Here is a 22998-nt window from a genome sequence, read left to right as displayed (position 1 = left end):
AGTCTGTCAGGCAACCGTGCGACCACCCCAGCCACATGTGACTGAGAACGATCCTCTACAGCTCACGAACCCCAAAGGATCCTTAGCCATTATTCACGCTCAGATCGAACGGCCATGCTTCATCTTCCAGACTGTGGTTCCTGTCTCCTTCGTGCTAAAGGACACAGAGGTACGATCCTATAGAACAGATCCTGTTCAAGTAAGGTCGTGCCTTTGTCACCTAACCTCACTTATTAGATGGGCTGCTTCGTTCTATCAACTTTCCGATGTGGGATTGCAAGTCGCTTCCTTCAAGGCTTAAATCGTCTTTTCGACACGTAAAGGCAATTGTGGCACGCGTCTCTCACATGACAAAAGCCGGCGATATCAGTATTTGTTAAATAATTCAATTATCAAGCTTCCAAAAATAAAATAGCAGCACAGACTCCCAGTCCCCAGAGAGGAAGAAAGCTGGTTCAGGAGATATTCTTCTTCTTTTTCTTCGTGCTTGTTAGAGAGATCCGATTAGGTTCCTCTGGTTACTCTAACGTTAAGCGTGAATCAAATTTAGATCACCGACAGAGAGAGAGAGTGAGAGAGAGAGAATGGGAGGGTATGCTTTGGGGTTGGCTTTTGATTTGAAATCAGGGCAGATGATAATGGTGGCTTTATTATTAATGGTGGGTTCTTTCTACTTGGGCACTCTATTTGGCAACAATGCTCCCGTTTATGTCTCTCAATTCTCCTCTAATTCCTCTTCCTCTTCATTTCCTGGTAAGTTTGCTTTCTTTTAGTATGTACAGAATCTATTTCATGATCTTCCTTTCTTTTACATATATTCTTTCTCTTTTTGGAGCTGGGTTTCGGATGGAAGATTTTATTGTTATAATTATTTGCTTTAGTATAGTTGATTACTTTACTAGTCTAACTTGAGCTCAATTTTATTTATTTTCTTTCTATGTTTGGTATTGCAATTTTCTGTTTAATTAGAAGTTTAGGCTGCTTAGCATGTAATTGGAAATTCTAGTTTACTTCGTTTCTATTTTCAATAACCCATTGCAATTGTAGAGAATGTCAAAGTTATAGGGTAGGGAAATTTTGTGGATCGCATGGGCAGCTCTCCCTGCCCTTTGTCACTGCTTTCGTATTGCTAATAACCATTTACATGCACTTATTAATACTGAAGATTACTTCTAGTATTAGAATAATGATTTGGGACATCATTGATTAAACTCTTTAAGAGTGATAGGAATGCTGGAGCAGTTTCAATAAGATTCTAGAAATCTGGCATTGTCCTTCACAACAAAGATTATTACTGGAAATGCATTTGGAATTGATTGACCTTTTCTTAGCTGAGAGTATTGAACAAAATAGCTTACCACCAGTGAAATTGAATGAGATCACCTTGAAGGGGGAGCTTTATGTAATTATTTTTTTGGATCAAGCATTATTTGATCATTATATAGGCATTTGATTTGTGATTAAATGAGGTTTTTGAGTCTCATTGCATTAGTTGACTTGCAGACATTTTTTCTGGGATCAGCTTTTATACTTTCGTATTCCAGATTTGCCAGCCCTATGTAGCTTCAGATATCAAACGACAATGCACATATATTATTATTCAATACTAGGTTAGTTAATGTTGATAAAAACATGTCACTAAGAATATGCATGTGAATTGTTTTATGGGTCGTTTCTTTTCACCTAAACCCCAATTCAATTCTCTTTCTCATGAATGATATTTCCCTTGATTTCAGTTGAAATAAAAAAAAAAAAACCTGCAATTTAATTTGTTTTGGCCTCCTAGGAAACTGTGGCCATTGATTGTTATGAAGTTCTTCACTTTATGTGTAATATTGACTTTTAACTTCTTTTGTGCTTCCTGAAATACATTATCTTGGAAACTTTCAGATATGTGCACATTTAGCAGCAAAATTGCTCGCATCTAACTGAAAATGGGATGAATATATGCCCCCTGAAGTTTAATGAGTAAATCCCTTGCCATGATGTTCCCCAAGTGAAAAGTCTACTCCCAAGCTTAGATCTTTCTTGAAAAGAAGAGCTGGAGAGGCGTTGCCCTCCACCTGAAAAGCGTCTACTTCTGCTTGGTGCCACCCCAGAAGATTATAAATTGCCAACCAGCTGGAATCATGTTTGGCAAAGCAATGTGAATCAGACACGTCTTGCTGCAGTCAAAGGAATTGGGTGCATGAAAAGGATCAATTGCGGTGGTTCGCAGGAGGCGATAATAATTTCAAAATTCAAAGCATGGGGCACCTGAGTACATTCGGAGGTAACTTTTAGATGATCTTTTTCTTACATATCTTAATACCTTTGAGCTTGTTTTGTCATTTGATGTTATTTCACTATCCAAGCAAGCGATTGGTCTCACATTATGTATAATTAGTTAAATGCCATTCTGTTTCCTTTTCAATTCTAAATGCAGGTTGGAACTATGACGACTAATGAAACTGGTGATCTACTGTCAGCTGGGGTTGTTGAAGTTAAGGATGTTGGGCTGCGTGTTTGCTGGCTTCTCTGGTTGTCTCCTTCCCTTGGAAATACAAACATGTCTTTTTCTCCCAAAGATGATTCTTATTTTTGTTTTGTTTTGGAATTGAAGAAACTGCAGTTCAAACTGATTGTACTTTGGGTTCAATTTGATTTCTGATATATATTTTTTATTTTCTTTTAATTTTGTATGTCCTAAATATATATATATATATATATATTATTTGAATTATTTCTATTTCAAATTCTTGATATGTTTTTGTTTCAGACACCATATCTTCTGATCTATTTCTTGGTGCAGCTATACTGTCTGATCTATTTCTTGGTGCAGCTATACACTTTTGAAGATCGCCGAAATTGCCGTGAGGCCTGAACTCACTCCCTCTCTAGCAAGACTAGTAATACAGAAGGGGTGCTGAAAATTGTAATCTGTTAGTGATTGGCTGCTTTTAATTTGAAATAGCATGCAAGGCTTTTTTCTTATGCTTATTCTTTATATCCTTCTCCTTGTCAATGCTTTTTTGATATGACAAATTTGATGCACAAAACCCTTTTAAGTGTTCATACGTTTATTTTCCTATGATTTTTTATATTCAGGTGTAGGTTCGGAATTTGATCTCTATGTTTTTTTTGGTTCAGAAAATCAGTACCCCTTCCGCTGAAATGGTTTGCTATTGGTCAGTGCTGGCGATATGAGAGGATGACAAGGGGTCGTCGTCGAGAGCACTACCAATGGAATATGGATATTGTTGGTGTACCCGAAGTCACAGTAAGTGCTGCCAGCTTAATATTCTTTCTCAAGGATTATCCTGTTCTGATGGTATACTTCTTTTATCAGATTGAATCTTGTAGCCTTACTACTGGCGCTTTCAAAGTATTTAGGCCCGTGGCCCTCCTGGACTCTACTAGCAATTTTTAAATATTCAGTCTTATGGCTCTACTGGCACTTTCAGGCTTTTAGTCTTGCTTTATGTTCGGTTTCATTGACCTTCATTTTATTTTAAAAGTTTATCTGCAAAATAAAAGTTTTCACAATACATACGTAACAAGAATACATGTTAGTGAATTGGACAGTATTTATTAATAAATATGTTGCACAACATATTTAGGTTTATATTCACAATACATAAGTAACAAGAATACATGTTAGTGAATTGGACAGTATTTATTAATAAATATGTTGCACAACATATTTAGGTTTATATTTTAGGTTTATATTTTAAATGAATGTAAATATTAATTTTGACTAACTTGTACAATTTCAAAAGGTTCAATAAATAGTATTTCACATGTGCAACTGTATTCAAGATTTTTCAATTCAAGATTTTTCAATTCAAGATTTTTCAATTCATGAAATAGTATGTTTAAATATATAATCCTTTTTGTCAGGAATGTTTATGCAGATTTTTCAACTAACAATGAATTTTTTATGCTAAGCTAAAATTATAATACTCGTGTTTGTATAATCATAAAAAATTTCATCAAAAAATTTAACTTTCGTAACTAGTCATGATAACAAAGTAACTAGTCATGATAACAAAATGTCTTGATTTGAAAAAGTAATTGTACAACTTAGTTAAATTGCGCACGTCACTTCAGTTGACTGTCCACGTGTTGCATTCTTTCTCATATCAACATCTTTTTCTAGGTTCTCGTGTTGCATTCTTTCTCATATCAACATCTTTTTTTCTAGGTTTTCACCATGTGGTTTCTAAATTTAGCCAGTGGTTTTCTGATCTTTCATCATCTTCTCTCTTCTTTTTGGTCCTTATTACTACTCCGGCGATATGATAGTCTCCTTTATTTCACTCCGACAGACACTTAGACTGTAGTTTAATTTGATGGGTAGATCAATAAACTGTGATGTGATTGTGATTAGTTTGATGAGGAGAGAAATGTTTTTGAGGTTTCATAAGGGTCTTTCTATGTTCAATCTTGAGGAAGGGCTCTCAAAATATGAGAAAATGATTAGGGGTTTATTGGAGATATCTCGGTAGAGACCGTTCAACGTTTAAGTCAGATCTAAAAACTTTTAGAGTAATGTATTAATGGAAAGAGATACAAAGAAAAGAGAAGAGAAGAGAATGAGGAAGCTCCAGAGAGAAAAAGAGAGGATGTGTCTGAGAGTATTTGTGTGAGTGAGAGAGAGAGAGTCCCATCCCCTTTGAGTTAGATCAGCAATATATATATTTCTGATTGTTCTGATATCCCTTGTGTCATGTCCCATAGAACTGGACTGAGGTGTTCTTTTACAGGTGTATTATGCAGCTTATTAATGATGGACGATTGGCTAATAAATGCGGAGCCAGCTAGTTCATATTCTATTTATCATCTGCATCATTTCAGTCCATTTCACTACATGCGCATTTATGACCTTGATGATGTACTGAAGAGGCGATTAGCATGTTGGAGGTCGGCGTCTTTCCCTAGTTTTATTAGGTCATGCCCGGCTCACCCAGTCTGTATTGAGGTGGGTCTCTCCTGGTTACTTATGATTTATTAGGCTTCCATCCAATATCGTGCCTTAAAAAAATCTGTCCATCTATTTTAGGCTTTGATAGGGTCAGAGGTATTGTTCTGATCTTTATATTTCTTAGGTCGAGTTTTCTGATGCTCGGTCGGACTAAATGGTGAGCTTCATGGAACATTTCTAAATCTCGTGTACACGTGTGGTGATCTAAACGGGTTTTATTATTCATATATTATCAAAGAGTAATGTTCGGAATTTATATGAGGTCTCTTGTGGGATTGAACATTATTTTCAAAATGGTTCAAGTTGTGTTTTAAATTTGATTTCAATGTAAGTTGTGTATTTTACTTGAATAGGTAATGTTGATTGTGACATGGTTCTACGTTGTTCTATATGAGAAAATTTATTGAATTAGTAATTCTTGAAATAATTGCAAATTTAACTAGAAAGAAAAAAAAAAAAATGTCTTCGGTAATATGTTTTAAGTCTCCAAGTGAGCTTTAGCGTAGACATGGAAGATCTTTCTATCAAAAAATTTTACATAAAGAGGAAAGTAATTATAAGACCATGACTTTTAAGAAACAAATAAGAAGTATAGGTGATGTAAGGTTGTGTCACTTGATTTTATAATTTGGAAATGTGGTTTACAAGAGTATCCATAGGTTTGACTTTCCAAGTCTTATTGCTATCATTGTATTTTGGTCATTGAACTCTACCATTTTGGTTTTCGAGTTCTATAGTTTCGGCCTTTAAATCTATATTTTTTTATATTTTTTTTTGTCTACAGATAAAAACGCGATTTCTAGCCAGCCATCTTATCTATTCTTTGCAAGATTTAAATTTTGGCTATTTTTTTTCGAGATTTAATTTAGAAATATGTATCGGCACAATTTGTATAGTTGCTTAAACATGGAAGCCTTATAGGAATTCCTTTATTCTTCCATTTGGTTTTCAAATATATTAATTATTGTAGAGAAATCCTTAAAGTAAATTTTGACTTGCTTGCTTGATGACTGTGAATGACAAATGGAATTTAATTTCATGGAATTTTCTTTATCCTTATTCAATATTATTATTTATTCTTTAACTAAATTCTAAATCAAACATTATTGTTGTGACACTTCACTATTTTACTATTTTTTTCCTTCCTCGTTTTAAATGGTTAACATGTTTAGCACCGCTTAGCTTTGTATTTAGCAAGTTAATTCACTCATAGATAGTAGTTGAAGAACTTTTTACGACAAGAATGTAATAATTTACTTAAAAGACAACTTTCACATCTAGATAAATAGATAAATTTTATTTTTGTGACAACCATTATCTTTTATATTATGCATTTACGGAATGTAAATTTTATTTTAAGCGCACAAGATATGAATCAAGCTTAATATTACTATAATCCATGAATAACTAAAAACATAATGATCTATATAAAAATTGTTGAAAGAATATTTAAGTGCTGAGAAGAATTTTAATCGAAAGAAATTTGAAAGTTATGGTTGAAGACGTAAAAGTGTTTTTAAACTATTTACAAGTTAGGGTAGAGTTTCTGTTTATTATGAATAGTAAAAGTTAATGAATAATATATCAAAACGAGACTTTAAGAAATAATTTAAATTTTATAACCACATGATTCTTTTTAGAAAAAAATTGTATGATTTTTAGGATAACTAATAATAGGAAAAAACATTTTTATGAGTTATAGCATAGATTGTGACATTTCAAATTCGGTTCATTCATGGACCGGATAAAGAGTGTTACGACAAGGCCAAAGACTTAGTATATTTGTCTCATGGTTGCATTAAAAAAAAATTGATTTTAAAGGATAAAAGGCTGGCAACTCTCTCATTATTTATTCCTTTGACAATAATATAGCTTATTGCTAGCCAGCATCAAGTTCCTCCATGGAAACTGCCACTAGTTTAAAGATCCCAAATTATATCAGCAAGTAGTGGGCACATTTCAATATCTATCTCACACAACCGGGCATTACCATGTTCGTTAAGAAAGCAACATAGTTCATGCGCTCACCTTTGTTTCAACATTAGTAGTTAGTGAAATATTTTTTTTTTCAGTACTTAAGAGGTACAATAGATCGTGAACTCGTCCTTCAACCTTTCAGGTTTCCATCTATTTTTACTTATTCAAATGTAAATTGGGTGCTGACAAAATCTATTGCAAAAGCATCTTTTCTTGTGTTGTTTTCCATAAAACAAATTTTGTTCGGTGTTTTCGATGAGACAAGCAAAGGCATCTTCTCTTGTGTTGTTTTCCATGAAACAAATCTTGTTTGGTGTTGTTCGAAGAAACAGAACACTGTTGCTTAATCCAACATTGATTTTGAGTACCGTGCCTTAGTCTCTGTAGCATCTTAGTTTCAATAACTTCTTTTTGCTATCCCTCGAATTTGATGTGACAATGTCTCAACAACATATCTGACAGCAAATCTTAGTATCTTGATCTTAATTTTCATTTTGTATAAGATTAGATTCTCAAGAAAAATCTCCAAGTTTATACCTCCCCATTACTGATTAATTAGCCGAACTCTAAACCAAAATAGTTTCAAGCAACGGTTCTTTGATTTCAAGAACAAATTGATGGTTGTTTCCTCATCCATTCCGGGGCGAGTGAGAGGGGGAGGGGGCATTATGGGAAATAGATAACAACTCTCCAAAATTTTACTCATTAAAACTAATTCAAATTAACTAATCCTATTCTATTGTAAAAATCCCATGACTGCCAAAATTTGATTTTATTTTTGCCAACTCATTCTTTATAAGCTTTATATATTTGACAATTGAAATTAGGGTTTTATGCCAATTACATCCATGTGTGAGTTCCTTTATCTGGGAAGTCATGCACAAAACAATCAATCTTTTATTTAATTAATAAAATTAATTAGCAATGGAAAATGTATCTTCCGAGCATGATTTGAATTAAACGCAACTATGACAACAAAATTAAAGAATATAGAAATAAGGATGAATTTGTTGACATGGATCTTAAAGAAGATAAAATTCATATAATAAATTGAAGCCATATAGAGCATGGCCTTGAAAGAAGTTTAAATAATTTCATTAGGCTATATAGGACGTGGGATTGATAAAATATTTTAGATGAATTTGAAAATGAAATTTATTCTCTTGATGAAGCAAAGACCAAACGTTGATCTAACGCATATTCAATTAATATAATTAATTCAATTAACTAAAATTAATATTAAATGTGAATGACACATGCTTTTTTATTAATATTTGATGACTATAAAACTTCCTGACACTCAGACCATAGTTGAATACTTATGAGAAAGTCAGACTTAAAACCTAATAGAATTTTCTATGCAAACTAGGGCATTAGCACACAAACCAAACCTCATTCAATTATACCGGGCTGACGATGGAAAGAGAGGGATACATCTATATATACGGCCCTGTATGATGGCGATATGTGATATTGTAGTAGGATAGCAGTTATACGTCACTAAAGACAAAAGAAAAAAAAACGAAAGAGAAAGGTATCAAATATTTTAAAAGATCTCATGGATTCATATAAAAATTTTATATTTTTTAGATCTCAAATCATCGACATGTATGACATATATAGTTATTATTTTTAAGATAGTGTGAATTAATAAATGCATCAAACTGTTATTTCAATGGGACCGAGTCGCTTATAGTTAAATCTCTTCATGGCAAAGATAAAATGTTAGTCAAGCCAAAAGGTGATAGTGGTTAATGGATTATGAGTTTAATTTAATTAATTATAATTAAGTAATTAATTAATTAAATTAATAGAAATTTTAATTAAATAAAATAATAAATACATATATATGTGATTAATGTAATATTCACTCTAGAAAAAAGTTGACACATAAGCTCAATAAAAAAACAAAAGAAATTAGTGGAACCCGCTTACTTCCACTTTAGAGCTAAAGTGGGAGTTCTAAATAACCGCACAAGCCCAACTATATATTACGACGGTTTGAGTATTATTACATACAAATCACTATTTAGTTTAAATTGAAAAAATTAATTAAATAAAATTAATTTAAAAATTCAATTTGATTTTTTATTAAATTTAATTTTATTTAATTTTTAATTTTAAAAATTTCGGTTATTTTGATTCGGTTTGATTTTTATAAAAAAAATCAAAAAATTAAACTGAACTGATTAATAATAATAATATATTATTTTTTATAATAATATATTATTTTTAATAATATAGAGATATTAGATCATATTTAAGTTAAAATATTTCAATTAAATCAAACTGACGAATTTAGCACTCCTCCTCAGATAAGTAGCTCATTTGAGAAGACCTCTCCCAACACCAAAAGAGAGCTTCTCCCCAACAACAATGCAAAGGAGTTATTTGGCTGTGAGTATGACCTCTTTACATTGTCAAAGCCAAAATTATAATTTAAGGGGTAAGTTTTGATACTTTATTCTTTAATAAAAAAATTGATGATCCCTCTTTTATAAATATCAATTTATTTTAATTTTTCATTTATTATAGGCTATTTTCCTTTTTAAAAATATAGTTGATTTATTAATTTATTAATATATTCATATTTATTATGTATTAAAAAATATTTTAATAATTTGAATTGTTTAATTCTAGTATATTAATATAAATTAATAATATATTATGAAAAAATTAAATAATTTTATAACTTTTAAGTATATTAACTATATTTTTTTAATAAATGAAAAGGTCGAATCAAATTTATTTCAGTGAAAAAAATTATCAAAATAAAAGATTTATAGTATAAAAGTTAATGAAATTAAAAAATATATAATTTTAATTCTATAATATTTTAATATATTTAAGGAATTATTAATATTTAAGGAATTATATAATAAATTATTATAAAAATTAATAATCAAGTATTATACATACTAAAAACTTAGTTATATTTTTAAAATTATAAATAACTAAATCTAAATTAATAATTTTATGAAAAATGAAAATATAGAATTATTAATTTTAAAATTTTTATTACATTATTATATAGCTAATTATTCATTATTCATTTTATCTACAAATCTACCTTATAATTGTACTATAATAATTTTGAAAAAAAATTATAGTTATATTATACTATAAGAAGTATTATTATATAAATAAAAATTTCGTATTTTATTATCACGTTTATAATATTTTATTTATAATAATAAAATTGATCAAAGTAATATATTACCTTAATTTTTATATTATGATAATCTTCTTAATCAACTTTAATATTTCGATATATTCATATGATAGTTTTGTATTATAATAATAGAAATCAAATTTAGTTGTGTTATAAATGACTAAATTTAAAAATTAATAATTTTATGAAAAATAAAAATATAAAATTATTAATTTATTAAAAAAATATATATAATTTATTAATTAAAATATGAAATGTGATGTTATACAATAATCACACATATAAGATCATATGATAGTATTCTAAAACAAGATCATATGATAAAAATTTGATTAGAAGGTATTTTGACTTACTGAAAGAAAATAAGACTCGGATATTGTGACATCCGGTCTTTTATTAAGATTCACTCTCTCCTGAAAAGATCAGATTTTCACATAAAATTAACATTAACAGATATCATCCAGCAGATCTTGTTATGCCTGTAATCACAGGATCTCCAACTAATTAAGCCGACAAGATCTCTTATTAATTAGCCGGTCACATTATTATCAGATTATCAAGAAATGTTATAATTAACTCTCTCTTACAGTATAAAAGCTAGTGATTACAGAGATAAAAGTATGCAATTCTTACATAATTACTCTTCCGTTCTAAGCAATTCCATTACGATCGCCCTTCTCTTCAACTTACTAACTTGAGCGTCAAAATGGCTGCCGTAAGTGCCAACCACCTTATATTTTCTTTCTTGCAGGTGGATTAATCACAACATAATTTCATTTTCTGGTTATATCATTTGGTTCCGTTACCGAAAAATTCATTCAATTTTCTTTGTTCATTTAAATTAAAATCTGTCTTTTATCCCTTTTTTCTCTTAAAAAAGAAATCTCTCTTTCCCCTTTCGAAATAGCTGGTAATTCACGAGCTACTGTTAAAGTTGCTACAAATGAGGATGCTATCATTTCTTCCACTCCTGATAATGGATAAAACACATCTTCTATGGTCAATGAAACAGATCCCAACAATCTGAGCATTGAGCAAATACTCCAGTACATTAAAAGGTTCCAGGTCATTTTCGAGCAATGCAAAGCTCAGGAGGAGGCGTCACTCATGGCTCTTTGGGGAAGGGAGGAAGGCTCAGTTGATACCTTAAGGACTCGGACATAGACAATTCAAATATGATCCAAAAGGAAGGATAAGTTCGAGGAAGATCAGTCATCAGACGATGCTCTGAAGGACGTCGATGGGAAGCTGGTACGGGCTGCTCAAAGGTACTAGGAAAGACAAGAAGAAGATAAAAGGATGAGCAAAAAAGCAAACCTAAAAACCATAAAGGCAAGAATATGAAGAAGATTGTAGAAATTACCTAGTGTCCAGAGAAAGGGGCAACCGAGGTAAGTATAAGAATTATACTCCACAAAAAGACTCATGGATACATATTTTAATGTGGATAAGAAAAAATGACAAGAAAATCAAATGGCCTCTTAAGCTCCACCCTAAGAAAGTTGAAAGGCAAGATAAGACTAAATACTACCATTTTCATGAAAACCACGGACATATAATGAAGGAGTATCAGCAACTGAAAGACGAAATCGAGAGGTTAATAAGAGTCGGTACACTTTGAAAGTTCACCAAAAAGAGTAGGAAGGAGAGAAGACCTGAGTCCGAGCCAATAACTCACGAAACCACCCTTAATAGAAAATCGGAAGGGGCCATTCATGTGGTTAGGAACAAGTGCTAATACGGGCCTACAGAAGTAGAACGTACCCCTGAATCATACCCTGAAGTTTTGAAATTGGTCGAGTTAGCTAACCAAGCCTTTTACTTATCCTTGACAAAATGTATGGTGTTTACAAAAATGTTATAAATAAAACTATGATGTATTCTTCAAACCTTTCTTATCAGGAATGTCGGATGAAAGCATGGAACCAAAAGCATCTTATGCCAGGCCACAAGGCTGGAATCTGCTAGGCCATTCGGATGTTAGTCCCACTAAAAGGCCATAAGGCCATCCGGGTGTCAGTCTTACTAAAAGGCCACAAAGCCTCCGGGTGTTAGTCCGCATAACAAGACATCTCATGTCAGGCTACAAGGCGAGAATCCACCATGCCATCTGGATGTTAGTCCCATTAAAAGGCCAAAAGGCCATTTAGGTGTTAGTCCCGCATAACAAGACATCTCATACCAGGTCATAAGGCGGGAATCCACTAGACCATCCGGTGTTAGTGTATATGCCCTAGGCCATTATCTTGGACCTTTTTGTATGTCGTTTTGGTTATTAATAAAAGAGATTTTTATCATTATTATTTGTTTGCATGTTACATAATAATGATTATCATCCCTGGTTACTTATTATTATGTTGATAATAATAAAATATAACTGGTATGATTATTGACTGATAATCATGAGATGATTATGTATATGTTGATATAATTCAATAATCATAAATACTTGTTAGAGAATAAAGTATTGGATGGACCCGCATTGAGATCACTACATGGGTCATTGTCATAAGTGAATCTCAAAATAGTTATGTCTTAATCCTTTGACTTGAGATTGTCATAGTTTCCAACATAAGGACTATTATGTTTTGACATAACCAAACGTTGTCTTTAATCGGACAATCATAAAGGTTATGATTGAGCATAATAGAAATTATGTAGAGGATAATGAACAATCAAGATAGGATTTGTCCCTCTCTATGAGAGAGATATCTTCTGGGCCCCTCGATAAGTGAGACTGAGAAATGCATGGCCGTGCTCAAATGAATTGATAGTGTGATCAATATCATTTGAATTTATCAGTCTACTTAGAGATCGAGAAATCATAAGTTTGAACATTATAAGTTTGATATTGACCATAACTTATGTTCAAACTAGATATCGTGTGACAAAGGGATTAATACATATTCTATTTAATAGGCTTTATCGGACTATTGATTCTCATATTAGTTGGGTAGTCATAATGTCTTGCTAGAGGCCACTTATGACTTATAGGCCTTGTTGGACTGGGCCTATTGCTAATTAATGTGAGCCTATTGGGTCACACACAAGAACGTTGTTGATGGGCTATATTAATGGGCTAAAAGCCCATTAGTATAATTAATAATAATAAAGTGTTATTATTAATATTAATTAATAATAATAAAGTGTTATTATTATTAATTATTTATTATTATAAGATAATAATATTTAAAAGATCTGCAGTCTATCTGTAACTGTTACAGATAAAGGACTCTATCACATAAAGATATTTGAGTATCTGCGAGATAGTAATATTGGGTTCTGAACACAACTCTTTTGGGAAAAGAGTAGTACAACTCTTTTGGGAAAAGAGTAGTACAACTCTTTTGGGAAAAGAGTTGTGGGAAAACAAAAAGACTAAAACATATAAATACTCTTTCTACGAAGAGAGTGTTGATGACAGTTTTTAGAAAATTCAGTCTAACCGCTGCAGATTGTGGAGCAAATAATCTATCCATCCTTGAGAGAGCTAGCACTCTAGAAGGATAGAAGACGTTCGTGTGGATACCATTGAGAGTGTTCGTTTGAAAAGGCAGCACCATCAGTCCGGCATTGTATCTTCTTGACGAGATTAACAGGTTAGTCTTATAATACCCGGCTAGAGTCCGGCATCGGAATTCCTGCCGTCCTGTGGAATCCAGGATGTCGGCATGCTCTACAAGGGTAAGAATTATGTTTTTGTAAAACTATTTGAGTATGTTTTATAGTTTGACTGGAGAACCCAGCTTCGGCCGCCGAAAGAAGGTTCGGCCGCCGAAAGAAGGTTCGGCCGCCGAAAGAAGGTTCGGCCGCCGAATATGCTGAGGAGGTGGCTTCGGCTGCCTAAGCTTGCCTATGCTTGCCCCCGAAAGTTTGGACTTTCGGCTCTGGAGGGGAGTTTCGGCCGCAGAAGGTGCCGCTGAAGGTATTGGACTTTCGATTCTGGAGTGCCTTTCAGTCCCCGAACCTTGCCCCCGAAAGGGTTCGGCTGCCGAAAGTAAAGATTCGGCCGCCGAAGGTAAAGATTCGGTCGCCGAAGGTGCATGAGTTTCGGCTCTGGAGAGGACTTTCGGCCGCCGAACCTGCCGCCGAAAGTGCCCTGTCCAGCCTTCCTTTGCATGTTTTACATGATTGTTTTAGGGTATCTGAGGGGGTTTTTGGGGAGTATTCTAGAGGTAGTTTTGAGTTAGTTTGGTCCCTCATTTGAGTCCACCTGTGTAGGAACGGACCAGAGGAACCGAAGAGAGCAGCAGTGAGCACTGCTCCAGAGTTTGCAGAGTCAGTTCAGAGATAGCCAGAGGTGAGTGGAACTAAACTTAATTCTTTTAATTGAGAAATCAAATGCTTTTAGCATGTTTCATGCACCATGATTATGTGATAGGTTGATTGCATTAGAAATCATGAATATGTTGCATTGCATTCTATCATTGTGTTGTGTGGGTGATAGTGGATGATCCAATAGTCTCTGAGTAAGACCAGGACCCCATTCTATGGCCTAGCACGGTAGAAAGACCAGGACCCCAGTTTACGGCCTGGCACGGTATATGGTAAGTATGAGATGTTGTGTACAGGAAGACCAGGACCCCATTCTACGGCCTGGCATGAGAATAGGATGTCGGGACTATTGGGGACATGTTCACCTGAGATGATGTGAATTAGCTGTGTTGTGATGCATTCCATGAGAGCATGTTTAATAACTTATTTTCTTGTTCTACTCACTAGGCTATAGTAGCTCATCCCACTCCCTTAACCCTAGTCTTGCAGGATCAGAGTGCAGGGGGAGTCTAGAGAAGGCATGAAGAGTAAAAAGAGTTTTGTAATAGCTTAGTATGAACATGTAAATTTGTACAGCGATGTATAAGTTTTGTATAGAGTTCAGTAGTGTGTTTGACCTATTTGTACTGTAAATCTTTTTGTGTACATGATCTGTTTATATAAATGTTTTATGAGTATGTGCAAACCAGGCTTAACAGGTATGAGTTTAACCTATCTAGAGCAAGCTCTAGTCAGGGGTTCTGTAGTACAGAGATAGTGCATGCACAGGTTGAGCCTTGGTTCAGAGAAAAGTTTTTATTTACTCAGAAAATGTATGATCATGTATGGGATGTTACAGGTACACAGAGAGTATAGCAGGCTTGCTACGGGTTTTGGTGACCTTAAGTCGACTTGGATCCTAGCGCCGGTGGCGGTCCGATTTTCGGGTCGTTACAAGTCTCATATCCATCTTTAGAATTAAACGAAGCACTCAGATTCTGGGAAAGGAAATCAACAGAGATTTTATTTTTTCGCTGCGCAAATGGGTTGCAATAATATCAAGATTTCCCAACATCCGGGTGCTAGCCCTACTAAAAGGCCATAAGGCTATTCTGGTGTTAGTCCCACTAAAAGGTCATAAGGCCACCCGAATGTTAATCCCGCATAACAAGGTATCTTATGTCAGGCCACGAGGTGAGAATCCGTCAGGCCATTTGGGTATTAATCCCATTAAAAGGCCACAAGGTGGGTTCCACCAAGCCGACCAACTGGGTTTTAGTCCCACTAAGGAAGACATTTTATACTAAGCCATAAGGCGGGTTCTACTAGGCCGACTAACTGTGTGTCAGTCCCATTAAGCAAGGTATTTTATGCCAGGCCACAAGGCTAGTTCCGTCGGGCCGACCAATTGGGTATCAGTCCCACTAAGTAGGACATTTTTTGCCAAGGCACAAGACGGGTATACGCTAGGCCAACCAACCAAATGTTAGTCTTGTTTCACAAAAAGATTCTAAGGCATTTTATGCCCAAAGCCACCAGGCAGGTACAATCTAGGCCACATAATCGATCGTTCGTCCCATCTTGCAAAAAGTTCTCAAGGTGTAATACCCGGCTAGATTCTAGTATCAGAATCCCTACCTTCCGGCGAAATCTCTGTTGGAATCGGGAATTCTGAAGATGCCAGAGGCTTCTAGAAGGGTAAAATGTGTTTTCTAAAATGTTTTTACTGATTTCATGGTTTTAAATGGAAAAGAATTGAGTTTTGAAAAGAAAAGACTAAGGAAGCATGTGCCAGGTTCGGCCGCCGAACATGGGAAGGTTTTGGGAGCGCTTTTAGCCTCCGAAAGCTTTGTTTAAACGAACCAAGGTTCAGCCGCCGAACCTTAAGTTCGGCCGCCGAACATGCATGAGTTTAGGGGGCACGTTAGGCTGCCGAAGGTCTTTGACCAGGCCACTTATAAAGAGCCCTCAGATCGGAAATGGAGGAGTTTTCTCCCCATTCTCGAGCTCGGGTGAGTTTTTGTCCTCCCTTGGCCGTTTTCATGTTTTTCTTCATTTCCTTCATGTTTTTATGAGTTTCATGGTTGTTTTGAAGAGTTTTCAAGCTTAGATCTAAGTTTTGGGAGCTTGGAGACCCAAGGAGTAGTTTCCTCCCATCTCCAAGTTAGGGATCACACCAACCCTCGATCTCCAAGAGGTAAGTGTAGATCTTTGCTTTCCTTTATGTTTTAATGAAGTTTTAAGAGGTTTTAATGGTTGAGTATGGGTAGGTATGCATGTTAAGGTTTATGTGCGTTTTTATGTAAATGTATGTTTATGAGTGTTTATGTGATGATATGTTGGAAGTTTAACTAGTCTATGCATGTGGGAGTGAGTATGCATGATGGAGAGAGAGTATGTGAGGATTTGGGTTATTTTAGAACAAATGCATAAGGCTGAGGGTTTATGTTACCCTTTATGCAAATGTGTGTTTATGTATAATGAATGTTTTGTTGTTGGGGTTTAGGATAGTTTGAGACCCCTATGTGCTTGGTTGCATGTTGTAGAATAGTTAATGCATGTTTTGGTAAGGTTGGATGCTTGTTTTGGGGTGTTTGGAAGGTTTGGGAGACTTGTATGCATGAGAGGCTGAGTTCTGGACGAACTCAAGTTTGGCCGCCGAAGGTAGTTTCGGCCGCCGAAACCTGCCTGTGGATGCATGGTTTGGCCGCCTAAACTTGCCCCCGAAAGTTGAGTTTTGGCTTGAAAGCAGACTTTCGGCCGCCAAAGGAAGGTTCGATCGCCGAAAGTACCTGACTTTCGTCTCTGGAGAAGGACTTTCGGCCGCCGAAGGTGCCGCCGAAAGTGCCCGAGTTTCGTCTCTGGAGAGAGGGTTCGGCCGCCGAAGGTGCCGCCGAAAGTGTCCTGTCCAGCCTTGTCATGGTTGTTTTCTATGCATGTTTAAGTGATGTTTTAGGGGGTTTTTGGGTAGTTGTTTATGAATTGTTTAGAGTGTGTTTGGCACCTCATTCGAGTCCACCTGTATAGGATCAGAACCGAGGGACCGAGGAGGCCATCAGTGTTAGCAGTTGCAGAGTCAGTCCAGCGTCTGCCAGAGGTGAGTAGAACTAAACTTAATCTTTATTTTATGAAATCTAATGCCTAAAGCATGTTCATGCATCATGTTTATATGTAATAGGTTGATTGCACTAGTTTCACGAATATGACGCATTGCATTATTTACTGTTGATGTGGATGGACCAAGGTGACCCCAATAGCCCTAGCTATGTTATGTTAATGAAGTCCTGAGGAGCCCGAAGGGCCGGGCATAATGAAGTCCTGAAGAGCCCGAAGGGCCGGACACCATGTTATGTTACAGTCAGAGGGAGTTTTGGTGGTCATGTCCAATCCGTTATGTGAAATGTTTGTGCTGTGGCGCATTTCATGAAAGCATGTAATTAATGAACTGTTTTTCTTTGTTTCTACTCACTGGGCTTTTTAGCTCACCCCTCTCCCCTAACCCCAGTGTTGCAGGTTTGAAGTCGAACGGGAAGTCTCAAGAGTTAAGGTTATGCTTGTAATAGATTAGTGTTAGTGTGGACATGTATTGTAAACTGAGATAATGAATTGTAAAGTAATGTAATGTAATGTAAAGTAAAGTAGAGTTATGTTATGTATTAGTACTGTGCTTGGCCCTAAGACTTGGTTAGTCCCTTTTTAGTACATGATGTATATATTGGTTTTATGTTGAGTTGTGTTGGAACTAAACTTGTGGCATGTGTTGTTTACCATGTTAGAGATTGATGAGGACTCTAGTGGAGGTTTTATTTTGTGGTTTGATGCATGCACAGGTTAGGTTCTAGTTCTTTGGATGTGATTCCAGCTTGATGTATGTTATGTTGACCCAGCTAGAGTTTTTGAGGGCTCTAGTAGGGGGTTCTTTATGATTCCAGTTATGTGGCATACAGGTCAAGCTCGGTATTTACATCAGGTGTTTAAGCTTTTATGTTAAAAGTTTTGATCATGTATGGGATTTGACCAGGTGATAGGATGTATGTTTGGCTTGCTACGGGTCCCGGCGTCCTTAAGCCGATCTGGATCCTAGCGCCGGTAGCTGTTCGGGCCGTTACAGAGGGGTATCGGTTCCGGGTCATTACACAAGGCATTTATCACTGCTCTTATAATCACTCTCGAAAATCCAAAACTTTTTGCGAAGGAAGAAGGCCCATTGTAGGCCGGCGAAAATTTTTTACAATTAGCAAAGACAGGATGGGCTGCTAAGCTAGCAAGTGAATTCCAAAAGGAAGAGAATGCCTGAAAGTTCGTCAGTACTGGAATATGCATGGAAGCTCGACAGGGCTGAAAAATGGCAAGGAGCATGCAAGGGCTGGAGAATGCCTGGAAGCTTGCCAGTGCTGAAAAATGCATGGAAGCCCAACAGAGCTGAAAAATGCCAAGAAGCTCACAAGGGCTAGAAAATGCAAGGAAGCCCAACAGGGCTGAAAAATGCCCAGAACACGCCGAGGCTAGATAATGCCCGAAAACTCGCCAGGACTGGCAAAACAATATGAATAGGGAAAGGCCAATCTAAATAAGCCACGTGTCCCCGATCACGAAGACAATTGTCATATTCGAATATGAAGAATCTAAGACTAGTGAGGGGAGCTCTGATTTACACAATAATCACCCAAAGAAGGCCATGTGTGGGCATTCGAAGATAGAGAAACGTGGCAAGAATATGATAAGATGATACTCGGACTCACCAACGGAAAATAAGACCTGAACACCGTAACATCCAGTCTTTCATCAAGGCTCATCCTCCCCTGAAGAGGTCGGGTCCTCAATACCATTAGTAGATATCATCCAACAGATCTCTATTACGCCTATAATCACGGAATTTCTGACCAATTAAGTCGACGAGATCTCTTATCAATTAGCCAACCATATTATTACTGAATTATCAGGAAATGTTATAATTAACTTTCTATTACAGTATAAAAGCTAGTGATTATAGAGAGAAAGGTACACAATTCTTACACAATTACTCTTGAGTTCTAAGCACTTACGTTACGATCACCCTTCTCTTCTACCTACTGACTTAAACGTTGGAGACTTGGAGTGGCTACCTACTAATTTAAGTGTTGGAGTGGCTGCTATAGGTGCCAATCACCTCACATTATCTTTCTCGCAGATGGAGCAATCACAGTACAACTTTATTTTTCGGTTATATTAAAATGTAAAGAATTTATTTATAATTCAAAGTAAAATTTATTAAAAGAAAAAATTTTAAAAATAAAATTTTTTTTCTTAAAATATGTTATTTTTTAATGGTTAATTTAAGTTTATTTAATTTTTGTGTAAAATTACAAATTCAATATTAACAGCTATTAATAAAATTGATGCATATTTAATTTAAATAAATATAAATTATATTATAATAATATTATATCATATTATAAAAAATAACAGAAAATATGTATATAATTAAATCACATGTATATATAACGTGAGAATCATATTTAATAAAAAGCCTAGTTGATTTAAAAGTCGATAGAAGTAAATAAAAACCTAATATTGCCTTAAAGTATTCACTATACATAATCATAAAGGCTGGCGATAAGCATCTACAGAAGATAATCTCGATATCGCATAGATTATTATAAAAGCATAGGATTTCGTCAAACATCACATGTAGACAAAAAGAAGAGAAATTGGCGGGCAGGCTAATGCATTGTGGCCTTGGCTCAACATCGCCTTAGGACAAGCAAAGAAATGAGCAGTTGACTTTATCTAATTTCATACTTAGCCACGCAACCCCAATATATACGGTCTTGTACTTTCAACATACATCACATACATCCTTGTACTCTTCTTCTTCTTCTTCTGTCTCTTCTTCTTCTTCATCCTCATCCATACATGCTCAAACCCATAGCTATATAAGAAGTAGATAGTTTTGTATACGTGCTCAAAACCACCTTAGCTTTGGTTCTTGTGGCTTAATAATTAAGCTCTATTAGCTAGCTAGCTACTTCATTGTGTTGTTATTTGCTGATCTCTCGTTAATTTTGGTGAAGATGATGTATGAACAGCAACAAGTTCAGAATCAAATGATGTTGAGCATGGATATGAGGAATAACAAGGTGATTGATGGGAGAGATCCCACTGATGAAGAAAGGCTTGAGATTGTTGATTTGAGTGGCATGTCTTTGGATTCTCTCCCTAATCCTTCTCTCAACTTGGCTACTATTTGCAAACTCAACCTCTCCAATAATAATCTTCAGGTTAGTCTCTGATCCTCTCTTCATCAACTTAATTGAATAATATTCCTTATTTTTTTTTTTTATTGGAATGTAAACTATTCATCTCTAAATTTTTTTTCACTTAACACCGTAAATTTTATGTTGATTATTTAATTTTTATCTATTTATGCGAATTTAGTTTAGCTTGCTCTATATATTAAATTTTCCTGGATTAATAATAAATTTAAATTAATTTAATTTTTATCATTTTTCAACTAAATATAAATATTTATTTTTATGAATAACAATCATTTTTATCACATAAATATGAGTGTTTGACAAATTAATCAAATTATGAGTTTAATTTCTGCATAACCTGTCCAATTAATCAAATTAGAGATATTTTATATAATTGATTATTTGATTATGAAAATTTGGCAGAACATCCCAGAATCTTTAACAGCTAGATTGCTGAATGTGGTGGTACTGGATGTGCATTCAAATCAGCTAAAATCTCTTCCTAACTCAATTGGGTGTTTGACAAAGCTCAAGGTTCTGAATGCTGCTGGAAATCTTCTTCGCTTCCTTCCAAAAACAATTGAAAATTGCAGGTTTGTGATTAAAGCAAAACGTTTTTTCTTACTCTTGCAAAACGTTTTTTCTTTAAAGCAAAAGCTGCATTACAAAAAGAGAATGTATAATTAAAAAAAAATAAAATTTCCATCTTTATTAAATATAAATATATTATAATTAATTTTTAAAAAAATTATGAAATTAATTTATTACTGATCAAACTCTCAGATAGAATTGTATTGTGATGAACATGTACAGGTGTTTAGAAGAACTGAATGCAAACTTCAACAAGCTAAGTATGCTACCAGACAACATTGGATATGAGCTGCTGAACTTGAAGAAGCTCTCAGTGAATTCAAACAAGCTAATGTTTCTTCCTAACTCCATTTCCCATCTCACCTCTTTGAAAATTTTAGATGCACGTCTTAACAACCTAAGATCTCTCCCTGGAGATCTTGAAAACCTTATAAACCTACAATATCTTAACGTTAGCCAAAATTTCCAGCACCTTGAAACCCTACCGTACTCTATTGGCCTCCTCTTTTCGCTTGTGGAATTGGACGTTAGTTATAATAGGATCACTTCTCTTCCTGACTCCATAGGCTGCCTCCGGAAGCTCCAAAAGCTTAGAGTTGAAGGGAACCCACTTGTTTCCCCACCGATAGAGGTGGTTGAGCATGGTGTGCATATGGTTAAGGAGTATCTGAGTGAGAAGATGAATTCCGGTCATCGGAGCTCCATAAAGAAGAAGTCATGGGTTGGTAAGTTGGTTAAATATGGAACCCTCAATGGAAGCTTAAGAAATCATAATTATAGTAGTGAGGAGACGGAAGGGTTTATTATGTCGGAATATCGCTCAATCGATGGCCTTACTTCTCCTAGGTACACAGGGATGTTTTCTCCACGTCATCGTTTCTTCTCCCATAAAAGGATTTTCACTAGATAATTGATTTAGTATTTCACGAATTTTGAATAAAGGAAGTCTAATTTTCTACGAAAAATATGTTGGATCAATGACGTAAACTAATTCCAAGATGAATTTTACCCTCAAGATCAAGCATTCAGATTTTGGAGTCGCCATTACTGTAAGAGCTTTACCTGAATACTACACCTGGCCAAAGTGTTGATTAGCCTTATCTCAATGTGCAGATGGAGACACTGTGTGGTTAATAAAAAAGAAAAACAATTCTTGTATTGTAAGTCAGGCACTCAAATAATATCATTGTGTTTTTATCTTACTATCTTATTCCTGTATTTGAATTGCCCTACCATGTATTTTCCTTGTAATGCTAATGCACTGGGATATAGACCAAAGACAATAGCTTGAATAAAACCGAAATAAATGATTTTGGTTTAAGATTCAGAAGTACTGGAATTACAATAACTTTGCTATTTCAGTTTTGATTTAATGTCAATATGTATTAAGTTTGGTTTTGATTCAAATTATATAAAGCTGGATTCCAAAACAAGCTATCGAGAGATTGACGAGTAGCATGTTTAAATTCAGATACACTTCAATTTTCATATTTAATATATTTTATTATTATAATTTTTAAGTTATATTTTCATATTTAATATGTCTACAATAAATATAATTTATTACCTACATTATTACAATTTAATTATAACTTTTTAAATTTCCTACCTGTTACTATGACCTTTTGATTTGTATTTGTTAATTTCTAAATTTTTGCTGAATAACAGAATCAAGTAAACCATCAACACAATATTACAGCCGCTTGCCATCACAGTGCTGCACTTCCCACCTTGCTGAATCTCCTCCATTTTCAGTTACAATTTCCCTTTCAGCTCTAAATCCTTCTTCCTAAAACAATCTTCAC

The 22998-nt window shown here is 34.7% G+C and overlaps 1 protein-coding gene and 2 non-coding genes across 7 annotated transcripts; 2 read left to right on the top strand and 1 right to left on the bottom strand.

Annotated features, from left to right (window-relative positions):
* LOC122721852 lies at positions 1-209 on the bottom strand. The gene has a single exon (XR_006348637.1). It is a non-coding gene; the product is annotated as a small nucleolar RNA U3 (small nucleolar RNA).
* Positions 9-5219, top strand: LOC110630788. 5 transcript variants are annotated; one of them, XR_002490419.2, is made up of 5 exons: positions 9-753; positions 1891-2272; positions 2426-3259; positions 4746-4960; positions 5088-5219. It is a non-coding gene; the product is annotated as an uncharacterized LOC110630788 (transcript). The 5 variants fall into 5 exon arrangements; XR_006348598.1 differs by lacking the exons at positions 4746-4960; positions 5088-5219 and adding an exon at positions 3329-3527 and having other exon boundaries at positions 2426-2520; positions 2822-3259; XR_002490418.2 differs by lacking the exons at positions 4746-4960; positions 5088-5219 and adding an exon at positions 3329-3527 and having other exon boundaries at positions 2426-2921; positions 3130-3259.
* A 15082-nt stretch (positions 5220-20301) lies between these two features.
* On the top strand, positions 20302-22466 carry LOC110600430 (plant intracellular Ras-group-related LRR protein 6). The gene is made up of 3 exons (XM_021737292.2): positions 20302-20626; positions 21026-21195; positions 21416-22466. Exons 1-3 carry the CDS (start codon positions 20420-20422, stop codon positions 22101-22103), a joined length of 1065 nt encoding a protein of 354 aa, XP_021592984.1. The 5' UTR covers positions 20302-20419; the 3' UTR covers positions 22104-22466.
* Positions 22467-22998: the final 532 nt, after the last annotated feature.

Source organism: Manihot esculenta, chromosome 14 (genome assembly GCF_001659605.2).
Source record: "Manihot esculenta cultivar AM560-2 chromosome 14, M.esculenta_v8, whole genome shotgun sequence".
NCBI lineage: Eukaryota > Viridiplantae > Streptophyta > Magnoliopsida > Malpighiales > Euphorbiaceae > Manihot > Manihot esculenta.
This window is presented reverse-complemented; position numbering and strand designations above follow the sequence as displayed.

Excerpts from the sequence above, each read along its gene's own strand:
- LOC110600430 (XM_021737292.2), top strand. The coding sequence starts at position 20,420 with ATGATGTATGAACAGCAACAAGTTCAGAATCAAATGATGTTGAGCATG. Across the intron at positions 20,627-21,025 it reads TCTCCAATAATAATCTTCAG|AACATCCCAGAATCTTTAAC; the intron begins GTTAGTCTCTGA and ends AAAATTTGGCAG. Across the intron at positions 21,196-21,415 it reads AAAACAATTGAAAATTGCAG|GTGTTTAGAAGAACTGAATG; the intron begins GTTTGTGATTAA and ends GAACATGTACAG.